This window comes from Terrapene carolina, unplaced genomic scaffold (genome assembly GCF_002925995.2).
Source record: "Terrapene carolina triunguis isolate 2854851 unplaced genomic scaffold, T_m_triunguis-2.0 Scaffold96, whole genome shotgun sequence".
NCBI lineage: Eukaryota > Metazoa > Chordata > Testudines > Emydidae > Terrapene > Terrapene triunguis.
Window position 1 is genome coordinate 62134255 of NW_020664447.1, and position 19441 is coordinate 62153695.

The 19441-nt window shown below is 44.4% G+C and overlaps 1 protein-coding gene across 6 annotated transcripts in view; it reads right to left on the bottom strand.

Annotated features, from left to right (window-relative positions):
* The window catches only part of POMT2 (protein O-mannosyltransferase 2), a 41925-nt gene that overhangs the window by 19543 nt on the left and 2941 nt on the right, over positions 1-19441 (bottom strand). For 3 of the 6 annotated variants that reach the window (XM_029911459.1, XM_029911458.1, XM_026651518.2), the window contains exons 2-9: positions 18958-19060; positions 18038-18142; positions 17236-17344; positions 16218-16326; positions 10374-10533; positions 6803-6909; positions 4585-4667; positions 2054-2163 (exon numbers count right to left, since the gene is read on the bottom strand). In XM_029911459.1, the coding sequence (XP_029767319.1) occupies positions 2054-2163; positions 4585-4667; positions 6803-6909; positions 10374-10533; positions 16218-16326; positions 17236-17344; positions 18038-18142; positions 18958-19060 (886 nt within the window). Of the gene's footprint in view, positions 1-2053; positions 2164-4584; positions 4668-6802; positions 6910-10373; positions 10534-16217; positions 16327-17235; positions 17345-18037; positions 18143-18659; positions 18747-18957; positions 19061-19441 lie in introns of those variants that run through there. The other 3 variants (XM_024192807.3, XM_029911460.1, XM_029911461.1) reach the window with 2 other exon arrangements.

Consider the following 19441-nt stretch of genomic DNA (forward strand, 5'->3'; position numbering starts at 1 on the left):
CACTGCTTAACCCAGACACATCCTTCACTTGTTTAATGGAGTTATGTGTTACCCACGTGTGTCACGTCACTTGTAGCTGCAACATCTCTGTCTGTCTTTCCCCTATTGCTCTGCGAGTGCTGTGCATCCCTGGTAATAACTTCTAAGTCATATCATAGAAGCACAGAAAAGTAGGACTGGAAGAGAGTCATCAAGCCCAGAGGCCTGCGCTGAGGCAGGACCAAGTATACCTAGATCATCCCTGACAAGTGTCCTTGCCATCCCTGAAAGGTGGCCAACTTGTTCTTTAAAACCTCCAATGATGGGGATTCTACAACCTCCCTTGGAAGCCTACTCCAGTGCTTAACTACCTTTACAGTTAGAAAGTTTTTCCTAATATCTAACTTAAATTTCCCTTGCTGCAGATGAAGGTAGGACAAGAAGTAATGGACTTAATGACCTATCTATATGGTTCTATCTCTTCTCTCAGTCCTAGTTCAGAGGCTCTTTCCACAACAAGATCTTCTGTTCTGCAAACACGAACTTCCTGATATTCCTCAGTTGGTATCAGAAATCCTGGGCCTGACATCTCGATCACTTCCACAGCAACAAACTGTAAATATCACCAAGGGATGGTTAGAATTGCTGATTGGGAATAAGCAGCAGGTGCAGACACTGAGATCCTATTTCTAAAGTAACTGTTCCGAGTGATAGAGAATGGAGGAAAATGAAGCAAATAACTGTCTATCCTCAACATCTTTCATCTGAGGATCTCAAAGCATTTTACAGACACTAATGCATGCATTGCAAAGCATGTCTTCTTAGGAAATCTGCTGAGGAAGCAGATATTGCTGGGGTGATGCTTAGAGAAAATGGGAAATTTGCTTTATTTTTGTGCTGCCTCATTCACTAGTATTATATGTTATGGGGTTGCTGATTCTCGCTTTGGTTTATTATAATTTTAATTATTTTTCAGAGGTGTCTACAGAGTTCAGACTGGTGCCTCTTACTACTGTTAGTTTATAAATCTAAAGAAATATAAATCTAATCTAATAAACGAACCCTCACAAACTCCCCCAGTCATTTTCATCATTATCCTCAAAACAGAAATAAGAAAATTGAGGCACAAAAGGAGAAAGTTACTTTCCAAGATCACAGAGGAGGTCAGTGGCAGAGCTGGGAACAGAAAGCAAAAGTCCTGACTCCCATTCCTCTGCACGATGCCCCCTTCAAAATCCTTCAAAATCAAGAAGTGGATTTGTTTTAAACATAAGGATTTTCACTCTTTTCCATGAGGTGGCAGCTGCTCTTTCTTTTTATGTTGTCTTGGCATGCAAGACAACCTCCTTATTTTAATGCATCTTTAGTATCGCAGGCCACCTGTCCTGGTGTAAGAGTGCTATGAATTCAGGCACCTGTACTGCTAGGATTTCCAAACAAGGGCAAAGCTAAGCACCCTATCCCCACCCTCTCATGTGGTTCTCAGAGGCCAGCATAGGATATAAATACTTATGTGGCCTCTATCACTATTATGTCCGAATGCTCAGTGCAGTAGGTCTTTAGGAATGTCATGCTAAATCTCAAAAGGGGAACTGTAAAGAGTTGCACCTCCCCAAGCAGCGTGATAAAAGAACATGACAGCGGGAAAGAGCAGCTGCTTTTATTAGAGCAGGGGTCCCCAACGCGGTGCCTGCGGGTTCCATTGCGCCCGCCAGGGCATCCGTATGCGCCCGCCTACTGGCCGCCGGACAAGCAGCCGAGAAGCGTCAACGTCAAGAAGCGCTACCGCCGAAATGCCGCTGATTATCGGCGGCATTTCGGCGGAGACGCCTCTTGATGACGCTGCTTCTCGGTGGCATTTCGGCGGCGATGCCTCTTGACGCTGCCGCTTCACAGCGGCATTTCGGCGGCTGCTTGTCCGGCGGCCACAGTCCTTGGCGGCTAGTCGTCTGGCGCCCGCCCCACGGAAAAGGTTGGGGACCACTGTATTAGAGGATATAAATCTTCTGGAAGCTCCAAAGTCAGCAGAGCATGCTGGCAGCAGTGAGAGATAGTGGTAGAGTGACACACTGACCTGCTGCTGACGAGCCCCCACACCCTCGGGGTACAAGTGCCAGTGTGAATGAAGGTACCCCCCTGCCATCCGAAGGTTCTTCATTGTGATCACAGAACCATAGGCCAGGTCTGAAAGGGGAGACAACAGGTCTTAAGGATCTCTTCTGTAAAACATCATCTCACAGTCAAGCTGTAGTACAGTAACTCAAGGTATAGACACTTCTCTTTCTTTTGAGGCAGGCCTATTTTCCTTCTCATGCATAATTATAGTCAGCTACCAGGCAGCATCAAATTCACTTAGTGGCTCTTCACCACCCTCCCTTATAGTCCCTAGAACATAGAAGGGGAGGACAACCGGCATTAGGACCCAGGAGGTGGGGTCCAACTGCAAAGTCACTGAGCCAGAGGGGCACCCTCCCTCACCCAGACAGCTCTGCTTTCATAGAAATTGGGGAATAAAGGGGGGGGGAGGGGAGCAATGGCACCGTGCCTCTGTTTGTCCCTCTGCCCCTCCAAACTATGCCCATGGGCATTCCCAATCCTGCCCCTGTACAATGATTTACCTCTCCGCCAGCTCTTCCAGGCACTGGAAACGACTCACCTGCACTGCTGGGAAGGGGCATGTCACTGCTCTTGCAGTTTCCCTTTGCTTCCCTGTCATTTTCTGTGGGGAAGCAAAGAAATCTGCAGGGGACATGAATTCTGCACACACACAGTGACGCAGAATTCACCCAGGAGTAATAATATGTGTCTAAGAGATTTCATATAAGGTATCATATGTAAACTGGTGAAATGCTGGTCATGAATATCATTGCATGATGCATGTATGGGTTGTGGTACAAAGAATTAGGTATATGTCCTGGAAATATACTCTTAAAATGTATTTTGGAGGCAGTGCATAAATCAAGCCTGTCCTAGACAAAGGAATATGGATTCTGCTGTCTGACTGGCTTGATTACAGGAGAGGACAATGAAAGTACATTTACACATAAGGTAAACAAAGCAACCAAGCTAACAAGCGGAGGAAGAAAGAGCTTAGTAAGCACATGGGGACAGAGTCTGCACCCCCAGCAAATCTTCCTGGGCTGGAAGCATAGACAATGGACTGTGAATACGTACCAGTGTGCACCAGGCCTTTGTGGATCCCTGCAGGTGCCCCCCTTGGCCTACTATACTCCAAAAGGAGCAGTGAAGGTAGGTCCTCCAGGCGTGCCTAGAGAGGCTGTATGGAAGCAGCCAATCTGAGACTAGCAGGCTCAGATAAAATGAGCTTCAGAGCCTTAGCAGATCAGCTCCTGGCTGGGGCCAAAGGGGCAAGAAAGTGTGCTACCCTCAGTCCAAAGGAGCTCAATTGGCTGCATTTGCTTAAACTGGGAGAGAGAAGGCCTGAGAACTTTAATCCTGAGATAAGAGGTGAAATTAAAGGGGCCAGGTGGGAAAAGGCCCAGGGAAGTAGCAACAACGAATTGAAGTGAGCAGTACATGGCTGCTGTTTATAGGGTCCATGGGTTGGGAGCTGGAGTAGTGGGCTGGCCACGGTTCCCCCACGGAAAAAGTGGTGTAAACCCTGAGAAGAGGACAAGGCTTGTTTGGAAGCCCAAGCGAAGGGCTGAATTTAAAGGACCCAGAACTGGGGTTGAAGACACTGGTGAGAGCAGATAGACAGTCTTGGTTGGATTTTTGTTACCCTAGAAGGGTTCATTAGGATTGTGTGACCTGGCCAGAGGGCCAAGCTATTGAAGACCCGCCAAGCAAGGTTGACAACCCACAGGGGGTGCCAGGAGTGGGAAAAGGACTGCAGTACTGCACCCAGTAGCAGGAAGCACTCAACAGATGAGTGCCCCCTGCTACAGGGTAATATAAGGGAACAAAAAGACATTTTAGTTATAAATCACTTAAAGAACTAAAAAGGCCAGAGCTCTTGGAATCTATGAAAGTTAGATCCTTCATCCATGTGAGCTGAAGTCTCTGGGAACTGATTATAGGTGAGAAATTGCCTGAGACCAAGACTGTAATCTGTTAAGCTTTAGACACTAGAAAGTCTGTTTTATTTTGTTTTGTTTGTAACTATACTGTCTCTTTTTCTCTTGCTTAGTATTACTTAAATCTCTATTCTTTATCATTAAATTTATTCTTGTTCTATTACAAAGCCATCTCAGTGATGCATATTGAAGTGAAGCGTGACTCACCAGCTAACCCAACAGGCTAGTGTGTACACTGTCTCTTTGGAGGCAGTGAACTTAATTTCTGTGAGTATCACAGCAAAAGGGACTGGACACTGCAGGGAGACATCTGGGGAACTCGCAAACTGGGATTCATTGATTGTTACCTGCAAGGCAAGATTTAGACTGGCAGAGTCTCGAAGCGTTTGCTAGTGACGCAGACAAACAGGTGTGGCAGGGAGCTGACACACAGCCTAATCTCTAGCAAAACTCACTCTTGCTGGTGAATCTGCTGACCGGCTAATAACGTCTTTTGGTTTTTTAAAGACATAGTTATGTGCCAGGGTTAGTTTGAGGAGTTTACTTCCCCAAGGAACTGGACACTTACGCTCTGGAACGGAGACATTGTGAAGATTGTTCCCAATCAGTCGGGACTGAAAGGCAGAGCTGAAAAAACCATCCCCGGGCCCACTAGGAGAGAGCAAAGAATGTGCAGACCATGAGACTGTGGAAACAAGTGTGCAGAACTGAAATATGCATTACCAAATCATTTTAAAGAAGGAAACAGATAAGACAATTAGTCTGCCTCAGAACGCTGGGGAAAGAAAACTTCAGCTCTTGTAGGCGTCTACCTCTTACAATGGGCTCTGACTCACTTCGCTACAACAAATACACTCTCAAGGGTGATTTTCAACAGCTTCAAGGTTTTTCTATGGCCAACAAAAGTTAATCCTTTTAGTTCTGTATGAAGAACAGTGAGTTTTCTTTGAAAGTGGCACATTCCTCGACTCACTATCTCATCTTGGGCAAGTCACATCCCCTCTATTGCTACTATAGACCCACTTCTGCTGTGATACTTGTGGTGAGACTACCTGACTTATACCTACATGTCTGAGGAGTAAATAGAAAGAATTCATAGATCTTACTGATTTTTAAATAGCTATTACCTTAGCCTTCTATTACCACCATATGCCCAATCACCACCTTGACAACCTTACTAATCTGTCACACCCATTCCCAATGCACAGCATCAATCTTTTCTTTGGCGACACCTACCATATTATGAGTAGAGCTGGTCAGAACATTTCTGGTGAAATGAAATTTCACCAAAATAAGCTATTTCATCAAAACCTGTGTGTTTTGTGGAGATGTACCAGTTTCCGCACATTTTTTGTCAGGAAGGTTTTTGGATCCAGAACCTGGGTGTGTGGAGGTAGAGAATACTTTGATTAGAGTACTAGCCTGGGATGCAAGAGAACCATGTTTAAAGTCTCTTTTTGGACTTGATTTGGAGTCATCTGGGATGAAAAATCTGCTCTGAATCAGGCAGAGCAGGGACTTGAACCTGGGTCTCTCACATCCCAAGCCAGGACCCTAAACACCAGGCTATAGAGCAGGGGTGACCAAACCATGGCTCGTGAGCTGCACATAGCTCTTTTACAGTTAAAGTGTGGCTAGCGAAACTCCCCATACTCTCTCCCCGCCCTGCCCATTCTTCACCTACCAGACTTGGGACGGGAGGAGCTCAGGGCTTTTGCCCAACAGGGAAGAGGGGCTCAGAGCTTCAGCAAGAGCAGGGTTGAAGCCTCAAGGTACCTCCTGCTGGGCTGCAGCCCCAAGACTCCTCTTCCCTCAGAGCTGAAGCCCTGAGCCCTGGCAGACGCACCCCATGGGGCTGGAGCCCTGGGAGGCACGTCCCGGCTCTCGAACATCTGAAGATTGTCGTAAGTGGCTCGGCAGGTCAGTAAGTTTGGCCACCCCTGCTACAGAGCGAGACTGGTTTCTCAAACACACACAACTTCTGTTTGTGTGAAAACATTTGAAATGTTTTGTTTTTATTTCAATGCAGAATGAAAACAAATTTCAAAACATTTGAAAGTAGCCACCATGAAACAGAAAAGTTATCTTCCAGTCAGCTCTCATTATGGGTACTACTGAAACCAAGTGAACAAATAAGAAAAAAACAAAGGCATTTGAGCCCTGTATCACAATCTGATTGGGGCCAGAATGGAAGGAGGGTGGTTAAAATACTAGGCTGGGACTCAGAGGAGGGTTCTAATCCCACCTCTGCCGCTGATTTGCTATGTGACCTTGAGTGAGTCAGTTTCCCTCGCTTTCCCCTTCTGTATAAAGGGGATAATTATGCCAAATAATGCAGAGGAGGGGGAGCTGTGAGACTTAACGTCTGCAAGACATTTAAAGATGCTTAGATGGAAGGGGCCAGAGTTACTATTATAGTCTCCACTTAAATAGCTACTAAGTCTCTGTACAAATAAATATATTAAGCTGATTTAATTAAATCTATTTGGATCTACCTACACTGGGCAGGAAACCACGTTTAAGCAGTTTCTGAACTCTGTGCCAGCTGAACCAACTACTACTAACATGATTTGGCTGGCTGGTGTGCACAGAGCTATCCTTGTAAGAACTATGTTTTAGTCTGGGCGGGAATCTAGGCTAAGATGTGGCTTGTAAATGTGTTTCTGATTCTGAAACCTTAAAATTACTAAAGGCAGAATAAACAGTGACTCTCAATTCAAAGGGAAGGGGAGGTGATTTTCTTTCTGTGCTGAGGGAGAAAGTAAGTAGGAAAGCTTGAGAAATACCTTTTATTTAACACTGCAAAGTGAACAGCAAACTGAGCTGTGTAGAGCGCGAGTGGCAGCAGGATGAGGCAGAATACACGAGCCAGCAAGTGTTTCCCTAGTGTGACCTGCAGACAGAATCCAAATCAAACAGAGCAGCAGCAGAAACCCTCCTGATTGCGACTGCCAGGAGAGTCCCTGTGGTGGGAGACTATTCATAGAAACCACCATGGCACACAAGACCAACTAGCTCCTTAGCAAGCTGCAAGATTTCCCCAAAAAGGCTGAGGGAAAGGTGGAAGCCAAGCCACACTCTCCCAATGCGCTCCCCAAAAAGTAGCCTCATTTGAAAATATGGGGAAAAATAGTTTTTATTTTCAGAAATGCTCAGCACCCACTTCTGCAAGTGAAGTCGATGGGAGCTGCCCAAGATCAACACCTTTGAAAAATCAGGCCCATATTGCTTACATAGTTTATTGGGGTAGCACAGGACTTGAAAATAAATGAAGGGTGGGGAGAAGCTTGTGGAGTAGGAACTGTGGCTATGTGGTGAAGGGAGAAAGAGAGGGCATGGGGGAGGTCCAATTTATGAGAGTCTTAGGGGAAATCCTGAGGCTTTCTTAGATGTGGGTTTAAAAATGGCTACTTGATTACCCAAATTTGCTAAGAAATTGGATATATAGAGGTTAAGGCTGCCAAAATCAGGTTTAATTGGTGTCTACCTATTTCATCTATCTTAGGTTTTTGTAAGAGCTTAATAGCTAAGTGATAAGTAAAGCAACTCCCATCTCCTAACACCAAGGCAAATTATTTTTAAACTAATAGGGAAAACACTGACTATGTTTCGTTGTGGTCCAGATCCTGCACCCACTGAAGTCAATGGAATATTACTCCTGGGGGAACTCTGCGCCACTGTGCAAAGCAGAATTTGTGCAGAATTAATGTTCTGTACAGAATTTCATGTTTCCCCTGCAGAACTAGGGCTGCAGAGCTGCTGGCCACTCCTAAGGGCTGCTATACTCTGAAGAGCCCAGCTCACAGTTAGCGGAGCACCCAGCCCAACGAGGATGGAGGCTCTGTATGCTCTGGCTGCCCGGCTTAATCCTCATCAACCCAGGGACAGAAGAGGGCCTGGGAGACCTAGCTCTGGCAAAGGGTGAGGAATGGCAGGGCCGCACCACGTCCCCTGGCGGGACAGTAAAGAAGCTGGGGGGAGTAAAGGCACTGGGGGGATGGGGTGTCTGGGGTGGGAATGCCCTATGGCTGTGCTCTGAGGGAACAGGGGGGTGCGGGTGTCTGGGCTGGGGGGGTACCCCACAGCTGGAGTCTGGGGGGGTAAGGAGTGCAAGTGTCTGGGCTGCGGGTTGCCCCGCGGCTGGGGTCTGGTGGGAGGGGAGTGTGGGTGTCTGGGCTCTGGGAGTGCCCCATGGCCGGACTCTGAGGGGAGCGGAACGCAGGTGTCTGGGCTCTAGGGGGATGCCCACGCAGTCCCCTCCAGCACCCCCCCAATTGGAACTGGGTTGTCGTAAATGTTTGTTTAACTCTTTACTCCTGGGGAAATCTTTTTTTGGTGTCTGTATTGTTGACATACTTATTCACAGGTATTTTGAAATAAATTACCTGAACAGTTGAAACTGGAGTGATTATATTGTGTTATTTTGACAAATAAAATATGCAGAATTTTAAAATATTGTGCGCAGAATTTTTAATTTTTTGGCGCAGAATTCTCCCAGGAGTAGAAGATGCCGTTGGCTCAGTACTTCTGAAAAAATCCAGCCCAAAGCATCAGTTGAGCACCCAAAAATCACTGCCACTTCTGAAAATTTTGGTTTAAATTACATAACCAAAGCCACAGTGTCGATCAACATCTGAGCTGGGATTAAAATTCAGGAATATAGTCCCCAATCCCCAGATTGGATCAGCACAAAACACTTCTCTTTTAACAAAATCTCTTTTTGTTACAATAACTATTTTTACTATTTATTTGTATTTGTATTGAGAAAAGAAGAAAAATATGACATCACTAAAGAGCAATGAACAAAACAGCAGTAGGCCAAGATGAGGTGCAGGTTCTAGAAATCAAATTTTTTCCAAATAAATGACATGTAAACACACCAAAACTAGTTCCATAGGCAATATGGAGAAAAGTTATTCATGCTTTTAGGCTTTTACTAGTTCTTTTTCAGAGTAACTGACGAAGGGTTGCCAAATAGTTAATTATTCAGCAAGTCTCTCTCTTCTGGAGTCGGTAAATTTCTTTATATATTCTACCACTCAGGGGTTCTCTTTTGCTGCCAACAGCACAAATGAAATCACTTTGCAGCTGTCTGTGACAGAAACCTTAGAGATGATGGATTTGTTCCATTTCAAATACAATTAACTAACTCTATTCTCAAGAAACGCTCTCTGGAGCTGGAATGTTGCATCATTGCAGCTCATATTGATTCGCATTAATCAGGGAACACAAACCATAAGGCAGGGAAGGCAGAGAAGAAAAAAACAATGTTTATGAAATAAGAAAAGGACAAAACCAGTAAGCAGAACAAATAGAATTTTCAAACTTCAAAACAGGCTGGGACAAAAGAAGAATTTAACACTTTTTTTTTTTTTTTAAAGATGTGCTTGAATAGTCTCTCTCTCTGCACGATCTTAAATGGGATATCGAAAACATCTCTGAGGTAAACAAACATCAGATTTCATAGCCCTCAAATACTGTATGCAATATTTTTTAAGCCAGAGCACCCGACCTTTCCTCCTTTAACAACTGCATTGGCAAGTTACCCAGAGCCTAAAAGCTGCTGCGCTGCATTTGTGTAAAATGGAGCAGGGTACAGCTGCCTTCATCTTCAACACAACAGTGTATCCTGTAGAGACTGCAAGTCACACAGTATACACTACAAGTAAGCCACTGGATCCCAATGAAGCTTTACATGCCCTCGCAGTCTGTGCAGGCTGTATCCTTGTATTGCAAATGAAGACAGCATCAACCTGCTCCATTGCATGCATATTAAGTGCAGCAAATTAGGAACATCTAGCACAGGGGTAGTCAATAGGCAGACCGTGGGCCAAATCTGGACCTCCAGACGCTTTTGAACAGAACTTGAAATCTTTTTTTTTTTTTTACTTATTACCATTATTATTGTTATTTTTTCTGGAGTCTGGACCTTGACCAAGAAATCTGGACCTTGACAAATAATTGACTACCCCCGATCTAGCAGGAAGCACTTCTCTTTAGAAGGCCACACTGTAGAATTCCAGATGATGGCTAACTATGGGCTATCGTCTGGCCATCCTTGATATGCATTTAATCTAGAATGAAATCTAATGCATGCAACCCAAAAGGCAAGAGGTCTCTCCAATGAACACCCTCTGGGTGCATTATATCCTGCTGACAGTTTTTTTTTTTTTTTAAAACACAGGAGACGACTGGTTTTTCATTATACCTCTCAATTCCAGTCATCATCTGGCTTCAATATCTATCAGCTGTCTTCTGCAGACAAACTGATAGTAAGCTGTTTTCATGAATATCAAAAGCAGGGAAGTTAACAAGGGGGAAAAACACTAAATATAAAGAAAAATTCTGGACACTCACCAGTGACAGGCTGATGTCCCCCAGCAACTCCCAAAGATCATAAACTGTGTTCAGTCCAACCAATAGGACTACAAAGAGGCCAACAAACTTCACCCCTATCGCTCCAGCGAGGTTGATCCCAGTCAGACTCAGCCAGAACCACCAGGAGGCAGAAAACGGCCTACACAACAGACAGAGCAGGTCACTGTTTAATGATGGCTACAAGTGCAAACAGCACCAATTGAAACAAACAGGAAATCAACTGCAAAACCTGTTACCACTGCCTCCTGTTCCATTTCTCTGGGGTCTTTCACTGGAAGTGGGGAAATAAAGTTGACATTTTTCATGAATTTTGGAAGGGTCCAAGCGCACCCTTGTTTTGATGTTTGTAAAGGGCCTCTATTGAAACCTGGCCAACCCTGTAAGGAGGGCTTCAGGAGGGGAATAGAACCACAGCCTACACCTAATGGGTTTGGCGACAGTCCATATACAGGAGGCCTGGGTCTGAGAGGAGTGCTACGACTCTTGCTCCATGACATGGCAAGGATGGAAGAGTCAAAGGGCTGTGACATGGGAGGGGGACAGATATTGGCTAGGCTCCTCCTTGTATCTTCAATAGGCCTATATCAGAAAAATACTGGTGTAGAATATCTTCCTATTCACAGCACAAGTGTTAATGACAGCAAAAGAAACAAGACTAAAACCAAACAGTAGGGAAAAGATGAGTGGAGGTGAGGAGGTGGGTGGAAGTTTATTAGCCCCTCTCCCACTGACTCACTACCTCTGGGTAGCACATTTTGCTCAATCAAAAGTCACATCTGCACTAGCCAGAAGCCAGAGGGCCACTCCTAATTTACATTAAATGGATCTGTTTGCTGCTGCCCCAATCTTGAATAAAGAGACAACCAATGAAAACTACAGATCATAGCATAGAATACTGCATCTTGAGCTGATCAGATGGAGCACAGTACACTAGGAGTTTGTAGTTTACAGGTTACATGCTGCGTGTTGTAAATGAGGATGGCTGCAGGCAGCATTGCGTGACTTTAGATGGGCCACACTAGCCATGTCTGCTGTAGTCAGTCACACTGAGACAGCACAGTCAATTCTACAGCACATTTCACACAATGGTACAGATCACAAATGGGTAAAGCTTACCGTATATGCTCGTTCATAAGCCGAATTTTTTTAGTAAAAAAGGGAAGCACCAGAGAAGGGGGTCGGCTTATGAACGGGTATAGAGAGGGAGAGGTGGGACACAGCCCCTCCCCGCAACAGAGGGAGCAAAGAGAGGTAGCACAGCCAGCAGAGACAGAAGGGAAGAGGCGGGGCCAGAGGCTTTCCGCTTCTGGCCACGCTGTTCTCCCCCCAGCCTCCGAAGCAGCTGCAGGTTCGGGGCTGCAGCCGTGCCGCTCTGCCCCGCACCCAGAGCAGGCTGTGGCCGCGCCGCCCAGCCCGCCGGAGCACGCTGCGGCCGTGCCGCCCGGCCCAGCCCGCTGGAACATGCTGTGGCCGTGCCGCCCGGTCTGGCCTGCCGCAGCGGGCTGCGGCCGTGCTGCCCAGTCTACCGGAGCAGCTCCAGCCAGGCCAGAGACATCCTCCCCTGGCCCTCCCCAGATAAGGTGGGAAGGGATGGGATGGAGAGAGTGTGGGGGTCCTGGCCTCGGGGTGGGGTCATGTGGGGGGTGGTCACAGGGGTTACTCCCCTGATCCCCAGCTTCTCCCCCCCAAAAAAATTCCCCACCAATTGCTGTCCCGGCCCGTCAGGGTATGCAGCTGGCGCACCGGGACAATTTGTTTACTTAGGTTTACCTCCGTGCCTGCGGACACTCGAGGTAAACAAACCATCTTGGCCCTCCAGCGGCTTATCCTGATGGCCTGGGAGCCAAAGTTTGCCGACCCCTGAATTATAGGGTCGGCTTATGAAAGGGTCATAAAAATTTTCCATTTTTACTTATCCATCTTTTGGTTCCATTGTGGGGGAAGATGCCCTATGTGGCTCCACCTTACATAAACTCTTCAGGATCCCCAAATGCTCTGTAAGCAGGATCATGCCTCTTGAATATGCGTAGACCAGCTAACCTGGAACACATTACTGCTTCATTCAGAAATCTCATGTAAACACTTCCAAAAATGCTAGGATACCAATCCTTGAAGCCCAACAAATTATACTATTTTATAAATATTCATGGACTCATCGTTATGAAAAAGCAGAGCTTCCCTGGCCTGGAAACAAAGGAATTGGGCCTTAGAAATTGGGCAAGAGAACATACAAAAGTCTTACCATTAAGAGCAAAGCAGGTGGTAAAATCTAACTATTCTACTGCTCTGACCACATCATGCCCTCCACTAGCTTCCCTTGTTGTCACAGGAAGTTCAAGTTTCTTGTCTTTACCTTCAAGGCTCTTGCATAGATCCACACCATCGATATCTCTGTGAATGCTTCCTCTCAAACTGGCTTTCATACCCCATTCTCTACTCAATCCTCTCTCCCATGTACTTCCTATGTCTCGCCCAGCCTTAACCCTTTTCCACACAGCCATGCGAAGAAGAGGATGGTGTCGCCAGGAGGGCTTCATCTCCTTGAGCAGGACTGCTAAGAAGAAATTCGGTCCACCTAACAAAGAAGGGGACGAGTACCTTTGGATACAGACTGGCTAATCTCGTGAGGTGGGCTTTAAACTAGGTTCAACAAAAGCCTACATGTAAGTCCAGAATATGAAGACACAGGTGAAGGGTCAGAATCTGGGAGAAACATGGGAAATCAGAGCAGGGACAAAGGAAAGAAAAGAGGGACAATAGAGGAGAAATCTAATGAACATCTTAGATGTCTGTATACTAATCCAAGGCATGGGGAATGAACAGGAAAAACTAGAAATACTAGTGAATAATCAATTACAACATAACTGGCATCACAGAGACTTGATAGGAAAATTCATATGACTGGAATAATAGTATAGAAGGGTACAGCTTGTTCAGGATAGGCAGGGCGAAAAGGGAGGTGTTGCCTTGTATATCAAAGATGTATACACATGCACTGAGCTTGAGATAGAAGTGGGAGGCAGACCTGTTGAAAGTCTCTGAGTATGAATAAAAGGGGTAAAAAATAAGGGTGATGTCATGGTAGGGGGTCTACTATAGACCACCTCACCAGGAAGAAAAGGTTGATGAGGCTTGTTTTAAACAACTAACAAAATCATCCAAAGCATAGGACTTGGTGGTGATGCGAGACTTCAACTATCCAGAAATCTGTTGGGAAAATAATACAGCAGGGTACAGATTATCCAACAAGTTCTTGAAATGCATTGGAGACAACTTTTTATTACATAAGGTGGAGAAAGCAACTAGGAGAGAGGCTGCTCTAGATTTGATTCTGACAAACAGAGAGGAAATAGTTGAGCATTTGAAGGTGGAAGGCAGCTTGTGTGAAAGTGATCATGAAATGATGAGTTCATGATTCTAAGGAATGGTAGGAGGGAAAACAGCAGAATAAAGACCATTGACTTCAAGAAGGCAGACTTTAGCAAACTCTGAGAATAGTTACATACCATGTATGTATGAAGCAAGTCTAAGTGAAAAAAGATTTCAGTACAGTTGGCAGTCTTTTAAAGAGACATTATTAAGGGCACAAGAGCAAACTATTCCAATGTGTAGAAAGATAGGAAATAAGGTAAGAGAGCACCCTGCCTTACCCAGGAGATCTTCAACAACCTAAAACTCAAAAAAGAATCATACAAAAAGTAGAAACTAGGTCAGATTACAAAGGATGAATATAGAAGAACACAAGAATGCAGGGACAAAATTAGAAAGGCCAATGCACAAAATGAGATTAAACTAGCGAGGGACATAAAGGGCAGCAAGAAAACATTTTTAAAGGACAGAGTAAGCCCTTTTACTCGATGAGGAAGGAAAGACTAACAGAAAACACAACTATGACTGAAATGCTAAATGCCTTTTTTGTTTCAAGCAACAGAGAGTCCTGTGGCACCTTTAAGACTAACAGATGTATTGGAGCATAAGCTTTCGTGGGTGAATGCATCGTCATTACATGCATCGGACGAAGTGGGCATTCACCCACGAAAGCTTATGCTCCAATACATCTGTTAGTCTTAAAGGTGCCACAGGACTCTCTGTTGCTTTTTACAGAGCCAGACTAACACGGCTACCCCTCGGATACTTTTTTGTTTCAGTTTTTCACCAGTTTAGCAGTGATCGGATGACTAACACAGTGAACATCACGGTAAATAGGGTAGGATCTGAGGCTAATATAGGGAAAGAACAAGTTAAGAATTACTTAGACAAGTTAGATGTCTTCAAGTCAGCAGGGCATGGTGAAATACATCCTAGAATGCTTAAAGAACTGGCGGAAGAGATCTGTCAGCCATTAGCGATTATCTTTGAGAACATGTGAAGGATGGGAGAGATCCCAGAGGACTGGAAAAGGGAAAATATAGTACCTATTTATAAAAAGGGAAATAAGGAAACCCAGGGATTTATAGACCAGTCATCTTAACTTCAGTATTGGAAAGAAAAAGGAACAAATAATCAATCAGTTTGTAAGCACTTAGAAGATAAGGCAATAAGTAACAGTCAACATGGATTTGCTGAGAACAAATCCTGTCAAACCAACCTAACATCCTTCTTTGACAGGATAACAAACGTGGATAGGGGGACGCAGTACTTGCAATATATCTTGACTTTAGTAAGGCTTCTGATACTGTCGCACATGACCTTCTCATAAGCAAACCAGGAAAATATAACCTAGACCAATCTACTATAAGATGGGTGCACAACTGGTTGGAAAACCATATTCAGAGTAGTTATCAAATGGGTAACAGTCAAGCTCACAGGGAATATCAAGTGAGGACTCACAGGGATCGGTTCTGGATCTGGTTCTATTCAATATCTTCATAAATTATTTTGATAATGGCATAGAGAGCACATTGATAAAATCTGAGGCTGATACTCAGCTGGGAGGGGTTGCAAGTGCTTTGGAGGAAAGGATTAGAATTCAAAATGATCTTGACAAATTGGAGAAATGGTCTGAAACAAATAGGAAGGAATAATTGCACAAATACAAAATGGGAAATGATTGCCTAGGAAGCAGCACTGCAAAAAAATGTTGGGGGTATAGTGGATAACAGACTAAATATCAGTCAACAATGCAATAATGTTATAAAAAAGCAAACATCATTCTGGAATGTATTAGGAGTGTGGTAAGCAAGACACTAGAAGTAATTCTTCCATTCTTTGCAGCACTGATAAGACCCTCATCGGGGCACCACACTTCAGGAAAGATGAGGACAAATTGGAGGAAGTCCAGAGGAGAGCAATACAAATAATAAAAGATTTAGAAAACATGACCCAGTCTTCAACTACATAAAAGGATGTCATAAGGAGGGTGATAAAGTGTTATCCTTAAACACCAAGGATAGGACAAAAAGTAATGGGCTTAAATCACAGCAAGGGAGATTTAGGTTGGACATTAGGGAAAACTTCCTAACTGTAAAGGTAGTTAAGTATTGAAACAAATTGCCTAGGGAGGTTATAAATTCTCCATCATTGTCTAACCTGTACTTATAAACTTCCAAACACCTGTCAGGGATAGTTGATATTACTTAGTCCTGTATCAGTGCAGGGGATTGGACGAGATGACCTATAAAGGTCCATTCCCATCCATGACTCTTAGAAAGCTCCCATGTTCACAATAGTCTCTTTCCCCATCTCCAAGGAGCCAAATGCCCTCCCTCTTCTCCTTCCACCCCATCCCCTCTCCCCACCCTCCCACTATCATATTGTCTCCATATTGTACATGCATGAAGGCTCATACATCTATGACATAATAAAAAATGATCACCATCTTACCTATCTGCACAGGAGTTATACTTGACCATACTCAGCACAGCTCCCATAAGAAAGAACATCAGAATGGGGTCAAGCAGGATGTACTGGGACAGAGTAATGCAGCCTGTATCTGGAAAATAAAACACCCAACTATACTAAGAGATGTCTCAGTTTCAAAGAAAACCTAGAGCAGTGTCTGTAGCAAGCCAGTTTCCTCACAGCTTAGTCAAGAGACAGCATGGGCAATGTTGGGACTAGAAACAGGTCAGCATGTCTCAACTCTGACCATAGTAAGAAACTCTGAAATGTTATTTTCAAATGGCCCAAACAGCAGAGCTCTGAATTGCCATGCAGCAAACACAGATTATGTTTTCAGTTCCTCATTCTTTCAACAAATGGGAGCGGGAATGAGAAAGACAGAAAGAAAGACAGAGACAGAAAGAAAGGAAGAGCTTTGACTTGGGGATATTAAAAATCTTGTGATGCCTTTTGAGAGTCTCTGTGTTAAATGGCCCGTCTCTAACTCAGGTAATTCTATTCTGCCTATCTAAACCCTTCTCTCTAATTTCAATTATACACAGAATCTTTATTGACTTACTACCCTGAAGTCTTATTTAGCATTGCTGTGCACTATTAAACAGCTGCTATATCCCATACCAGAGGTGGCTGTATTTCAGTAGTGGGCAAAATTATCTCTAGCTATACATCTTTCATGCAGTTTTTAAAATTCTTGCATTTAAATGTACTCCAATAGTAAAGCAATAAGCACCACAGAAATACCTATAAACTAAATCAGATTATAAAATGCTTTGGGAACCTTATGAATAAAAAGCACTATATAGATTGCAGTTATTCAGCTCTTAGAAGGGAGGCAGTGTCTACCCTTTCTCATCAGTGACTTCTTCTTGGCGGGTAATGACTCCAGAGAGAAAAGTCTCTGCACAGTTAATCTGCCCTGAGGCTGGCCTCCATTACTGGCCCTCCTTCATCCACATGCCAAACAGATAAGATTTCCCATGAGGATGCTAGAAATGCTTACCAAAAATCAGGATGGAGGCTGCAAGTAATGCTGCAGACAGTGACTTGGACAGCTCCAGCACTGTGAGGTAGGCGAAGGGAACTAGGCACGAGCCTAGAAATGCACAGAACTGCAGGAAAAGAATGGACACAGAGAGGAATGACAATCTCTTCACAAGATGAATGTGTATACAGATCCCACATACCCTTCTTCCTTCCATCCTCAAACAGATTCAAACAATGGATGCTCCTGCAAGTAACTACAACTGAGTGGTGCCCAAGTCTGGCTCACTGAGGATACTCAGGCAGAGGCCAAACTAATGAAAACTTAATTTGAAGAATTTCAGTTGTTTATGCAGTTCTATGTCTACACATGTAAGTAACAAGGATTTGTTTTTTGTTTCTTTCCAGACCATATAAGTCATTTCCAGAAACATCTTTCAATTAGCTTCATCAAACCGCCTTCAGGGTCAACTCATCCTCATTTTATCCTGGCCAGAGACAATACATGGGTTTCACCATAACATCCAAGAAGTTATTTCAGAGGCCTGTTTGCCATAAAAGACATGGAGCCAGACAAAGAAAGAATGTTAGTATCTGCTCCAGTTTCAAAAATCGCAGTACCAGCCCATCTGGACAGATGAGGTAGGGATGAAAGAATTTAATATATGTCATAAAAATCCAGCCTCTTCAAAATCTGAAGGAGTCTATACTGAAGGACCCAAGGAGAGGAAGGGAAACACCCATCTTTTGCAGAGGACTGTTCTGCTTTCCTTCATTGATTTGTGAGCGGATGGGTTAAGCACTGGCCTGTGCATTCTTACCCCTCTCATTCCTATGTAGTTATGATGCTCATATCTGTCCCCTGGCTTTTGGAAAGGAAACGTGCCATTGTATCCGCTCAGGTACCCAGCAAGTCCTATCAGCATCTGGGGAGGGAAAGGGGCAAACTGGTCAGGGAAACAACTTCAGAGTCAGTGGCATCCTCTCCAGCTGCAGGAAAGATGTTCACAGCATCCCACATCCCACCATCAAAAATCCACCCAAACGTTTGTAGATCTGCATCTTATCTGGCTATAGTCCATCCCAACTATGGGCATTGCTGTCATAGGCACCATTGAGGACTCCCTGAAATGTGTTCTTGCCTTTGGCTGCAGTGCAATAACAAACCTATTCTCTTATACCAGATACCCACCGAGTAGCAATCCTCCTCAGCCAACATAAAAGTCTCTCTTAAGTGGCATTTTATGAGCAAGGTGATAGACTTGGATATGAAGATCTGATTGGCTCAGAATCTGCTGTTTTCAAATGTTATTTTGAGAAAACAGTATTGTTCACTGGTTTACAGAGCACTTAGTTCACATTCCTGCTAGTAGGAACTGCTTAGCTCCCTGGATCTATAACTTCCCACAAGGAGGTCCCTTCATTTCCCCTAGAAGCACTTACACATGTTTTATGACCAACCATTCTCTCCTTTTCAACATCCAGCATTAAGCACACTCTTTACTTTCCCATATTTTGGGCATTTTCCATGGAAGAGAAAAGAGAGGGTGTGGCCTCAAGAGGGGGCCACATGTCACGGCCTCCCAGCTAGACGACAAATAGATGACAACAGTAACAAGGAAGGGGCATCCAGAAAACTCTGGTGCTCATCCTACACTTTGACCAGAAGAATGGAATAGGCTTTGGTTGGATTGTTCCAATGACCAGGGGATTCCACTGGCTCCTAAAATGTACGCAAGACCTGATGAGAGCTGTTCACCTTCCCCAGAGGTGGGTGGACGTCAAAGAAGAAGGTCCGGTTAATGTAGTAACTTCCCATCTTCCCAAAATGAGTTTCATCCCAACTAAAAAAAGAAAAGATAGATGTATTCAGGAGCTGGAAATAATCAAACGTCCATAGATGTCTATTCTGCTGGTGACTATCTTTTGCCACTTTTATACTGGACAAGTGCATAACATTCTACATGGGATTACATGTTAATTCCAATAAGAGGCTAGAGCTAATGAAAAATGGGTCAGCCTCCTTATTAATCAAGATATCTCTCCATGAATATACCAGTGCTGCAGAACCTACACTGGCTGCCTTCTGGCTGCCAAGTTGAGTTTAAAGGTGTTAGTTTTGTCCCTTAAGCCCTAAATGGCCTGGGAGCTGCTTACCTAAGATACACCTCTCTCCCTGTACCATACTGAGGGTTAAATTGGAGCCTGCTCAGTATATAATAGAG